This window comes from Sinocyclocheilus anshuiensis, unplaced genomic scaffold, assembly GCF_001515605.1.
Source record: "Sinocyclocheilus anshuiensis isolate Anshui unplaced genomic scaffold, SAMN03320099.WGS_v1.1 scaffold2067, whole genome shotgun sequence".
NCBI lineage: Eukaryota > Metazoa > Chordata > Actinopteri > Cypriniformes > Cyprinidae > Sinocyclocheilus > Sinocyclocheilus anshuiensis.
Window position 1 is genome coordinate 108,555 of NW_015540844.1, and position 12,826 is coordinate 121,380.

The following is a 12,826-nucleotide window of genomic DNA, read 5'->3' on the forward strand; positions in this document are numbered from 1 at the left end:
TTATGTAGGTGTCATGTCATGATTATGAAGGTGTCATGTCAGTCTTATGCACACCCCTTCAAGTAAAGTGTAACCATTTTTAACTCTAAATGACCATTTCATCTTGAAGATATTCTTATATCCTCACAACAACTGAGAGCATTAGAAGGCTTTACAATGACAGTGCTTTTTTACTTTGGTTTGACCACAGTATCAGCGACTCCGTGCACTTGAGTGAGCAGACGGCAGTCCATCGATGCCAGGAGCTTTTGAGAGCCGGCGACGGTGGGAACAAACTTCTCCGTCAGTGTAATCATCGCAAGCTTATCCACATCACTGAGAGACACATATAGATTATAAACTTTCTGGAAGATTGCCACTCTTTAAATAGAGTTTATCATAATGTAGTACAGCTCATACACATGAAGCAAATTTAAAGTGCATGCACCTCAGAATGCTCTTAAACACTGAAATCATCGTTACTGTCAATTCTCTGTATGTGCTGTACATGTGGAAGAATTGACAATAAAGCAGACTTGACTTGACTTGACTTGAAAGTCTTACCCATATGCGATCTTCCTAATGCTCTGCATTCCCAATCCCTCTATACGGAACAAAACGTTCCTCAACACTTGTGACAGCGGGTTCTGGAACGTGATTTTGACTGTCAACTCTTTACCCACCACAGCATCCCCTAGAGCCTGAAACAGTAAAAACACAATCAATGGATATAGATTTTTTAAATTAGGGACCCTTAATTCTCAAATCTCGTGTGCAATTCAAATATTGCACATTTAGATGCATTGCACCAGGTTGAGCATCACTGTGCAAAACCAAGAATGAGATTTGATAGTAAGAAAGATGTAAAAGTTTTGTGCACTAGTTTTGTAGACTAGTGGATGATTGACGTACAGTGATTATGAGGTCTGGTGTGCGCAGTCTGAAATTGAACTGTGTGGCCAGAATCTGTCGGGTCTCATTGACTCGTCCGGTGACCGCGAGCATCAGAGCGCCCTGGTCCACCAGATGTTTCATGTACTCCTTATACAGCAGAGTCCAAGGAATAGTCTTGGCTGTAGGGAGACAAGGGAACATGGTATTAATGACAGTGATAAAACAATTATAATTAAATATTTCATGGTCATTGTGCACAGTACTCCAGTCTTCTTTTGCTCGCTGCTCACTGTACATGTATTAATATGCACCTTTTAGAGGTAAATAAGGCACAAAGATGTTCTTTTAGTGGTCTAAAGGAACACTTTGTGGATTAAATTGAACACCAACTGCAAGCAGCTCTCATCATCGAGCGATTTTCGACAATTAACAGCTCCACTCACTCTCTTGCGGTTTGAGGGTGACAGGAATCTGGCCCTTCTTCACAGTGGATTTCAGCACTCCAGTGTAGTACATGACCATCACCTCATATAGCAGACTGGCCGTGCGCTGATTTGAGCTTTTGTTCTTCAAACTGCAAGCAGCTCTCATCATCAAGTGATTTTCGACAAATGCAGCTGCTAATTAACAGCTCCACTCACTCTCTTGCGGTTTGAGGGTGACAGGAATCTGGCCCTTTTTCACAGTGGATTTCAGCACTCCAGTGTAGTACATGACCATCACCTCATATAGCAGACTGGCCGTGCGCTGATTTGAGCTTTTGTTCTTCAGGACGATGGAGAGTTTGGCATCTCCACCGATACGAGGCCCTGTCCCATCCATGACGATCTCAACACTCACGTCGTTGCCGGTGGGGGACGGATACAAAGTCGGTTTGGAGCCGAAGCGACTGGCCCTTTCCACAGCAATGCGCTCCTCCTCTGAACCTGACGGACATGATCAGACAGTAAAGAGGAGTGTGAGGTTTGGAGTATTAACTCCAAACCTATTATTCCAAACCCTAGCGTGCTGCTGACATAAGAATCCAACTCAAAGTTATCAACATAAATTGCTGCTTCCAATGTTTTCCAATTTTCAGTTTCCTACCCCTATGAAAATTAACCATGGTTTTATTATAGTAAAAGTGTAGTAACCATGTTTTTTGGTGCATTGATTACCATTGGTATAACCACAGTTTTACTACAAATACCATGGTTAAACTATGGTTAGAGTAGCAAAACCATGGTTAATTTGTGGTTACCATGGTTTAACTATAGTAACCATGTTTTTTTGGCTTTATTTGTAGTACAACCATGATTAATTTTCATAAAGGTATTTTATGACTTAATTTTTATATTTTGTCATGAATTCTGTGCATTTTTTTGTTACTATTATAAAGTGGGTCTCATCTTTCATCTTTTGATATATTATCTGTTTTTTATGTGAAGAACCTTGTGCTTGTTGTAATGCCTTTTTTAGTGTAAATCACTTTGTGCTGGATTTCTTGCATCAGTGATATTATCGTTAACTAAAACCAAAACATTTTTGTTACTTGAAATAAACGTTAAATGAAAAAAAACCAGCTAGTTATGAATGCAACATTCCACATTTTAGTTTAACTTGAAGTACTAAAGTGACTATAACTACAATTTCAAAAAGAATATATATATATATACATACACAGTATCTCACAGAAGTGAGTACACCCCTCACATTTTTGTAAGTATTTTATTATATCTTTTCATGTGACATGAATGCAACATTTCACATTTTAGTTTAACTTGAAGTACTAAAGTGACTATAATTACAATTTCAAAAAGAATATATATATATATATATATATACATACACAGTATCTCACAGAAGTTTGGTTTTAAATTTGGTGTTATCACTCTCACTCTCTCATACTGGTCACTGGAAGTTCAACATGGCACCTCATGGCAAAGAACTCTCTGAGGATCTGAAAAAAAAGAATTGTTGCTCTACATAAAGATGGCATAGGCTATAAGAAGATTGCCAAGACCCTGAAACTGAGCTGCAGCACGGTGGCCAAGACCATACAGCGGTTTAACAGGACAGGTTCCACTCAGAACAGGCCTCGCCATGGTCGACCAAAGAAGTTGAGTGCACGTGCTCAGCGTCATATCCAGAGGTTGTGTTTGGGAAATAGACGTATGAGTGCTGCCAGCATTGCTGCAGAGGTTGAAGGGGTGGGGGGTCAGCCTGTCAGTGCTCAGACCATACGCCGCACACTGCATCAAATTGGTCTGCATGGCTGTCGTACCAGAAGGAAGCCTCTTCTAAAGTTGATGCATGAAAATAAGGAACAATACCCATTGGGAGGCCTGTCTATGATGCCTTAAAATGTTTCTAGGAAGGCAGCTCTAGGTTTTGGACCAGATGCATTTGTTTTGTTACCTTCTGGGTATTTGTAGAGGTGTGTGATGTCCACACGCGCATCAGATCCCACAGCTTTAGTACTGATGCGCTGACCGATGGAGTTCTTCTCCACATGAACCTGACTGAAACTTCCATCGGGTTTCTTCTGCCAGTAGATTCTGTCACTGTTTACCTGAGACGCACAGTGAAACCATTTCAGCCATTCAGCAGATGCTCTGAATTAAGTTCAAAACCTCATCAGGCACAAGTGAGGGTGAGAAGAGGTTTATATGAAAGCGCTCACTTCGGCAAAGACAAACGGAGTGTCGAATTTCAGGTTGACTTGTCCGTTGCGGACGGCGGAGACGGGGGTGGGACCGCAGCGGTATGAACCCTGGCTGGGCTCCTGAGGGGTCGAGTCCACCACCTGCCACCCGCCGTAACCTGCCGGGAGGTCCAGACGGGTCATCCAGGACTCGTTCCACACGTGGAAGTTCCTTCAGAGAAAGTTTATTTAAAGCATTTATTGTTGGTCTGCAATTTACAAAAATAAAGCTGAATAGGCCTAGAACATGGCCTGATTTTTTTTTTAACAAATAAACAATGAAATGAGGCACTTTAACTTAAAAAAAAATCATGATCAACCTCAAACTAAATATTATTAGGGCAGGTTGCAGGGTAGGTTTTTTTATAATATAATATAATAATTCAACTATTATTTTCTCTTGTGGACTATATGTAAACGTCTTTTATGTGAAATATCTTATTCAGGTCAGTACTAAATAAAAACTAACATGCAATTTGTATGATCCCTCTTATTTTGGTAAAATAATACTGCAAAGATTATATATATGTATACATTTATATATTTATATATATATATGAAATAGTTGCAGTAGGTTATTTTGTCAACATTTATTATATTTCAAGAGATGAATTTATTTATGGTTTTACATTTAGTTAAATATAACAATCCTAGTACCATATTAATGTAAAGTGTCAGTAATGATGGCTGTATTTGAGAACTGTCAGCTCACTTACCAACAAAATTTAATTAAAAATCTTCCAAGCATATGTTTTACTGATCGGTGGAGTCCAAGTATAACAGAAACGTGACACTGATGATATTAATGACAATAAAAGGAACTTAAGAGGTGATGGTTGTTTTTTTCATACCAGACAGAATCGCTGGTCTTGTCTTTGATGATTTCTAGTTTCTCATCAATATAAATGTCTGTGGTCAAGGAAAGGTCCGTGTCGTGAGCCGAGCTGAAGTTGGTCACACAGCGGGTGGGAATACCGAGACATCTCAACACTGAGAGATAAATTTATTTATATAACATTTTATTTCTAAAAACATGGTAAAAAGTAATTTTCACTAGAGTGATAAAAAGAGACATCCAAACGTACCGGAATTGGTGACTCCCGCGAAAACCCAGCACTGGGCGAATTTGACGGGCTTCCCTGAACTTTTGTAATACTGTCTCAGGATGTCGCCACTCCCGCTCCAGGCGGTGGGAGACGTCCCGCCCTCATAGCTGTCTTTCCAGTTACCCATCAGAACACCGTAGTCATCGTTGGAGTTCACCTGTCCCAGAAGAACAGAAAAGCCTTTCGAAACAGGTGCTTTTCAGCTCTTTAATTACACGCCTTATACTTTTCTGTTCCTCACAGTAAATGTTGAAAAAGACAGTACATGTTGTTTTGTGTCCTGTATGAACTTAAAACTACCACATGCTGGCAACTGTAATTCACCTGCTCAAATCCATGTCATATTCATGATTTTTTATGAATGCATGTCGACCTCTTGTGAACGTGACTCACCAGAGCAGATACCATTCTGGACACGATCACTGGATCTCTCCATTCGGTCATAGCGACCTGACCTCTCTCCAACAGGAACAGACACGCTTCCAGGATATCCTGTTCAAACTGATAAAACGAATGCAAAATAATAACAATCATAATAATGGAATTGAAAATAATCGAAAAATTGAAATAATAATAATAACTGTAGAATCATAGATAATACTAGAATTTGATTGAAACTGATAAAACAATTGCATAATATATAATAGCTAATATTAATACTAGTATTTCATTTCATTATTATTACACTGTAAAAAATAAAAAGTTGAGAAAACTTAAAAGTTTAAGGCAACCAGCTTCAGCAAATGTTTGTGTTTTCTCAACTTGTCGTTTTCAGTTTACACAACAAAAAGTTGAGAAAACTCAAAAATCTCCTACAAAAACGAGTTGAGAAAAAATCTGCTGAAGCGGGTTGCCTTAAACTTTTAAGTTTTCTCAACTTTTTATTTTTTACATTTTTTTTCATTATTGAAACTGAAATTGTTTATTATTATTATTGTTGCTGTTTTGCTCCTTTATCATTTTGATTATTATTGTTTTTGTTGTTGTTACTATTATTTGTTGTTATTTCCATTATTATTATTATTATTATTATTATTATTAGAATTATAGACAATAATAAATCTGTTCAAACTGAAAAAATAATTGCATGACGACGATGGTGATGATGATGATAATAATCCTTTTCAAATGTATAAAACAATTGCAAATTAACAATAATAATGGAGATAATAATAATAATAAACCAATAAAAATGCATAATAATAATAATAAATTAAATTAATAAAAAATATGAATCATTGCAACAACAACAACAATAGTAATAGAATAATAGACAATAATAGAATCTGTTCAAACTGATAAAAGAATAGCATAATAATAATAATAATAATAAACCTGTTCAAACTATAATAATAATAATAATAACAGTCACTCTCTATGTCGGAATTGTGTGTTTCCACACCTGAGCAAAATTCCATGTTCTGGTTCCAATTTGCTGCTCGGTTCCATAGTAAACTTTGCCCATGCTATTCAGAACATACTCTTTCCTTTCCGCTTCATTATCCAGATACACAGGATCATCTGAGGAAAGACAGATTAAATGTAGTGTTACTTCATTAAAGCAAATGAGGAAAAGATGAGTGTCTTCCACTGACTCCGTACCTTCACACCAGGGGTTGAAGAGCATGTACACATCGTTCGGGGTGCAGGGGAACAGCAGTTTGCCCTTCGGTGAGAAAGAATCCACGGTCACCTTGTAGCGGCCGATGGAGGCGGTGGGAAGAGTGTTGACCGCCAGCCGCACGCGTTTGTCTTTCTGCTCCACGATCTTCATCTCCCAGCGGCCGTCTTCCAGGACGTCCACTAACGGGACAGAGATGTGAATCCCAGTGCTTCTGCTGAAGATCGGCTCTGTGCCAAAAACACAACCCAGACATGGAAATATTACTGTCAGATGAACACCGTCTTAATGATTTAGCTTTAATCGAATCATCTGTCAGTGACTCAGCTGGAGAGCCATTAAGAAAAGAGATTTTAGGAGCAGCTGGATTAGACGGATTAGGTCACATAATCACAAGCACTTTATGACTCACATCCATCACGAATGAATAGATTCATCTGTCAGTTTTTCTTTCCCAAATAAAGGGCAAGATAATTGAACTAACCGTCAGAATGTCTGAGCATCTTTCTCTCTCTGTCACACACTGATTTGTCATTCAAACAATGCTAATGCATCTGACTCTGGATGAAAAACATGTTTTCATTTCCATAGCCACTGCATGATTGTGTTTTATGAGTTTCCACACAGATATCCAACACCAGTTAAAATAAGATCAATTAATTTTAAATGCACCTTATTGCCTGATTAAGATTTTGGTTCTGATTTTTATTATTGATGGATTGACTATTGATTTCGAAGTTGTTCTTCTGATACCGATTTTATTTCTGATTTTGATTTCACTCTGATTTCGATTCTGATTCTGCTTTTTCAGACATTAATTGTGTTTTTTTTTTTAGTTATTTTACTATAACTGAGATACTATTATAATGTTTATAATAGTATCTCAATTTGATACTACTATTGCAAACTTGAATTAGTTTTTATATTGTTTATTTTTATTTTCTTTCAAGTTTTAGTAATTTTATCATTTTGATTATTTTTTTAAATATATGTTATATTTTGTTATTATTTAAATTATGTTATTTAAATTTATTATTTTATTTATTATTTTATTATTTTTATTTTTATTTCAGTTTTAGCTTTAGTTATTTTGGTACAGCAAGTTAAACAAAACAAAAATTAGAAATGCTGCATTGGCAACTAGCTGAAATAAAATAAGTTAAATCTTTTTCTTCTGAGTCATTTCTGAGCATCTCATGAAACAAAAAATAATGTCTGTTGTCAAATAGGTTTTGTGAACGTGGCTCACTCACCTAACTTCAGCTGCAGCTGCAGACGGTCAGATTTGGGGTTGAAGGGTCTGGAGAACTCGATCCACATCTGGAAGGTCTGTCCTCTGCGGATGATCAGTTTGTCGCTAAAGTAAGCTTCTGTGTGATGCTCGCGCCGGTTCGGCCCATCCTTGGATTTCAGGAGGTCGACGGAGTGAACCGTCAGAAGCGTGTCTGTGAATAAGAGAGGAAATGTTTACACATCCCTTAAAGCATCAAATCTCAATGTTTTCCCAACAATAGTGGACTATTTTTCATGCAAATGAACTGCACTAGAGTCTCCCTCATCCTCTTCCTCCTCACCTGAAGCAGCCGGGGTCGCAGCAGCAGGAGCGCTGGCACTGGGACCTCCAGTGTTGGTGTTAGAGCTAGACATTTCTGCAAGCAGGCTGAAATATTGAGAGAGAAAAAATATGTTAAATGCTCTTTCAATCAATCAATAAAAAATATACATATTAAATAAAATTAATAAACATATATTCTAATTTTAATCTTTTAATCAGTTTAAAAAAATGATGTGTGTATGTGCATATTATGAACATTTTATAAATAAATATAAAACGGAATAAATCTAAATTATTTTAATAAAATTCAAATAAATTAAATACAAAAAAAATATTAAATTGATAAATAAATATAATTCTAAAACATCAATAAATGTTTTCAAATATTTATTTAAATTTTACATCCTTAGTAATAACAAACAAACAAATAAACAAACAAATAAATAAATAAATATAAATAAGATTTGTAATTTTGGATAAAAGTGTCTGCCAAATGAGCAAATGTAAATGTAAAATAAATATATTTAATTATTTATTTAAATTCCTCATCTTTGTATTTAATTCCAGGTTCACATTAGATTTGATTTTGAGTCATAAAATACTTGGTTAACCTACACTAGCAGAGAAAACTTTGGATTGAATGCAAGTTCATCAAGATTTTAACAATCTTTTAATCCAAAGGTTTCTACTTACATGCTGTTTAAATAAAATTTTGTAGATAAATGCAATCGTTCAAATACAGTTGTGCCAACAGATGATTTCTTTACAATACTGAAATTAGAGACAGAGAAGGACGTGTTCCTAGGATGCACCTTCATCATTTCACTTTACTATTATTAACATATGGAAAATCATATTGGAAAATCATCATAATAAAGAATCAGCAGATGCATCCAAACTCTTAAATTGCTGGTGTTCATATACTAAAACAAGTCTTCTACTGTTATGTTTCCTCATTGAAATGTCATTGAAATGTCATGCATCACCTCCCACACCGAACGTCGAGTCATTATCATAGTTCTTCCACAAAAGACGCCTCTTACACTCACACCTGAATAAGAACCTGCGGGCAGCTGGATTAAAGTGCATGACATCATCCTGGACCAGCACTAGTGCTTTCCTCATCATACGTAAACTTAAGTACCTACTCATTGAGTATGCGGTTTCGAATGCAGATATTGTTTTCGCACAGGATAAGAAAACTCAATCTCATGAATAATTATGAGACACCGGCGCGTCATCAAAGTACTATAAGGCCAACGCTATCGCACAACCAATTCATACATATTTTACGAGGTGGCTAATTCGTACGAATTCGTACGACCTCACTCGTACGATTTTGTACGATTTGTCTAGACCCCAGTGATGGGTAGGTTTAGAGGCAGGGTTAGGGGTAGGTCATTCGTACAAATTCATACGAATTGTGCAACTCGTAAAATACGTACGATTTAGCACAAATCGTATGAATTTGTATGAGTGAGGTCGTACGAATTTGTACGAATTAGCCACCTCGTAAAATATGTACGAATTGCTGTGAGATCGCCGGTACTTTGATGCCATACGCCGATCGGTCTGCGCAGCGCCGATGCATCTCGAACAAGCCTATAGTCCTTTGCCACGTCACAACCTGTGACGTCGCCACCATGACGATTTTAAACCCCGAAGACGAAAGTAGTGGGAAAAAAAGCTCAAAATTTGCCATTTTTTTCCTTCAGTTAAAGCTAACAGATGCTAATATTGTCTTAAATGGTGTTCAACACACATAAATCTGTTAAAATCTCAAAAAATTTAGTTTAGGGTTTCATGACCCTTTAAGGCGAGCGGTATAGTTTTCTGTTGGCATCTCCGTGCCTGCTTGGTATTGCAGCTTGACTTGATGTTATAGAAAATGCTCTAACCAAATGTGACATTTATTTTTTCCTCACAGTTTTTGCTGTTGCACTGTATATATAAATTGTGAATTATGACCATTTTAAAATCTTTTAATTTACCTTGAAAAAATTATTGTAGAAAATACAGTTTTGCGAGAATCATCCTCAAACTTAATCTTGAACTTGGTTAAACAATTATCTTTATTTTAAACGTTTCAAGTCTTAATATTTTTCCTTTTGTTAAATCATACTGAGATGTATGCTAAAATTGTTCGACTTGACGCCCTACCTAAAAAGTTTTAAACCAGCCGCCACGGCATCCAGTGGAAAGGTTCCATGGATTTTAAATGTTCTTCATGCAACCATGAATGTCAATAAAGAACTTTTATTTTTAAGAGTGCATTCTTAAAAATAAAAGTTTCAAAGAAGTGATGCCATAGAAGAACCATTTTGGGTTCATCAAACCATCAATGCCAATGAAGAACCTTTATTTTTAAGAGCATATAATAACTTTGATTATTAAATAATCAATAAATAGGTCTCAAAGTCATGCATATTTAAATATAAATGCGTAGATAAAAATATATGGATTAAAGTTTAATGATGTTTCAAATGAGCCTGTTTTAAAGTTTAACTAAGCTTAGTCGGTTTTCTATAAAGCAGCCTACGTTAGAAAGAATGTTGGAAAGGATTCAAATGACCTAAACACTGAAAAAATGACAGTTTTGGTATATATATATATATATATATATATATATATTCCAAAAGGTTTTTATAAGAGAGTTTGTTCATCATTCGCCTGGTTTTATGCAACATATTATATTCCTAAAAACATATTAAAATTGTATTTTTTTCTGTTGATAGTATTTTCTGATTTATGGAATGATAAAAAGAGATATCCAAAATCCGCTCTATAAAAACATTTGACTCGAATATATCAACAAAATGAAACCACAATTTTATCAGCTTTGTCCAATGTTCAGATTAATTCTCTGGAAATGTATGCAAATTAGTGCATATTTAACTAGATAATGCATACTTCAATATAACATATCAGAAAACTTGTAAACTATAATGTTTGCAATTAATTTGAGCCATTGTGTCTTGCCCTAATGCAATAATGGTGCCATATACTATATATTTTCAGTATATTCATATAATGAATAAATGTAGGAGTTGTTGATCACTGTTACCTGTGTGTTCGAGTCGTCTGGCGAGTGCAGTTCAGGTGCTCTGACAGTTTCTCGTGTTTGCGCTGATGACTTCGATGAATGCTTGGCACTGAAGCACCTGCACAGCTCTTATTTAAGTGTGTGTTGACACTCCTTCATTACGGAGGAGGCGACAGGCTGATGAACACTCATGACACTCACAGTCCAGGAAAGTGGATCTCTTCCTTCTGTTACTGAACAAGAAATACTCCAAGAAAAACAAATCATCATGAATCACGAGCATCAGAATTAGCTCAAAATCCGTGAATCACAAAAGGCAATTAATTCATACAAAAGCCATGGCAATTAATACATTTCTGCAGCCTGAAAGGAATTAAAAATCTGTTCAACAAGAATATAAGCCTTAAAAATGGCATATTTTTATTATTATTATTATTATCATTGCCATTTCAGAAGCCTTATAAATACTACTTCTACTCATAATGTAATTTTATTATAATGATGATAATAATAATATATTTTTGTTAAACAGATTTTTAAACAGATTATTATTATTATTATTGAAAATTCTGCTCATAATGTAATTGTATCAATATTATTATTAGTATTATTATTAATAATATAGATTATTATTATTAGTCTGTTTTTTTATTAGTAACAGTTCTTGAATATGGTTAACTGTTTTTGTTTTATATCATCTGAAAACTTTTTTTTTTCATTGATATCAATTATTGTTGCTGTTTTGTTACCTGTTATCTAATTTACTTTGTCTTTTTAAAGGTGAAGTACGTTATTTCTGCTCCACTAGTGTCACCGAACAAAGATCACAAAAAAGAGGTGTGTCCCATTTCACATATTTCTGCACTATTTTTCAACATTTTTTCGTATTAAATGGTGTATATTAAAGCATATATATATATATATATATATATATATATATATATATATTGCACAAATCTTACCTTTTGAACCTTCACACCCAAATAACAAACGCATTCACTCATGCACACATATGGACATATTAATATGAATTAAACATGGTTCCATAAAGCCCTCTGATGTTTTACATAAGGTGACACAGACGAAGAGAAACCAGTTTGACCAATTTCACAAAAAAACTGAAATAGTGAAAAGGAGGGAGGGATGAGATTAGGATGAAGAAACAGAAAAGAGGTGTGCGTCCTCTCATTTTTTGCCATTATTGTCATCAGTCTGGTATGATAAGAGCCGAGTGTGTCTGAACGGGTGGGTCGATGTGGTTTATGCTGTCACATTCATAACAATTACAGCCATGATTATCAACCTCTTTCAGGCCAACCGATTGACCGGTTTACAATTAACAGCGTATGTGTGCTGGAACAGGCTGGAACAATGCGGACTGCATATTAAAACAATAGCATATCTGCATTCACCTTCTTCTCAATGCCAGTGGAGCAGCAGTACACACTCGAACTGATTGTTATAGTATAGAAAAGACTGACAAAAAAAACTAATTTACTGACAAGCCCGGGCACTAATTGTTTGGCCACTTGTATCTGTTCTCATAGAAGTTTTAAAAACTTCAGCTATTTTAAGAGGCATGTAGATCAAAACATGTTCAAACATCAAGAAGTGTACTTTATAAATTAATAAATGGCTAAAAGGAATCAAATTGGTAAAGTGTCTGCTAAATTAATAAATGTAAAGGAAGTTATTATTGTTATTATAGATGCAATAACTGTAAAAACAAAACAAAAATATTATAAATACTACTTCTTACTTGAAAATTAAAAATAAATAAATAATATATATATATATATATATATAACTTTAAAAATTTGGTTTGAGATTATTAAGGAATATAATCTAAAAGATTCTGTGAATGTATTGAAATGGGGCTCATATGTGGCTCATATGTGACCCTGGACCACAAAAGCAGTCTTAAGTCGCTGGGGTATATTTGTAG

General features: G+C 35.3%; 1 protein-coding gene across 1 annotated transcript in view; it reads right to left on the reverse strand.

The window, feature by feature from the left end:
* The window catches only part of LOC107687586 (protein-glutamine gamma-glutamyltransferase K-like), a 15,533-nt gene extending 6,570 nt beyond the window's left edge, over positions 1-8,963 (reverse strand). The window contains exons 1-14 of the mRNA XM_016484974.1: positions 8,890-8,963; positions 7,828-7,943; positions 7,537-7,728; positions 6,265-6,513; positions 6,065-6,183; positions 5,056-5,163; positions 4,642-4,819; positions 4,408-4,546; positions 3,536-3,728; positions 3,271-3,424; positions 1,515-1,799; positions 892-1,052; positions 544-680; positions 175-315 (exon numbers count right to left, since the gene is read on the reverse strand). Of these exons, the coding sequence (XP_016340460.1) occupies positions 175-315; positions 544-680; positions 892-1,052; positions 1,515-1,799; positions 3,271-3,424; positions 3,536-3,728; positions 4,408-4,546; positions 4,642-4,819; positions 5,056-5,163; positions 6,065-6,183; positions 6,265-6,513; positions 7,537-7,728; positions 7,828-7,943; positions 8,890-8,963 (2,246 nt within the window). The remainder of the gene's footprint in view (positions 1-174; positions 316-543; positions 681-891; positions 1,053-1,514; positions 1,800-3,270; positions 3,425-3,535; positions 3,729-4,407; positions 4,547-4,641; positions 4,820-5,055; positions 5,164-6,064; positions 6,184-6,264; positions 6,514-7,536; positions 7,729-7,827; positions 7,944-8,889) is intronic.
* Between the last annotated feature and the right edge of the window lie 3,863 nt (positions 8,964-12,826).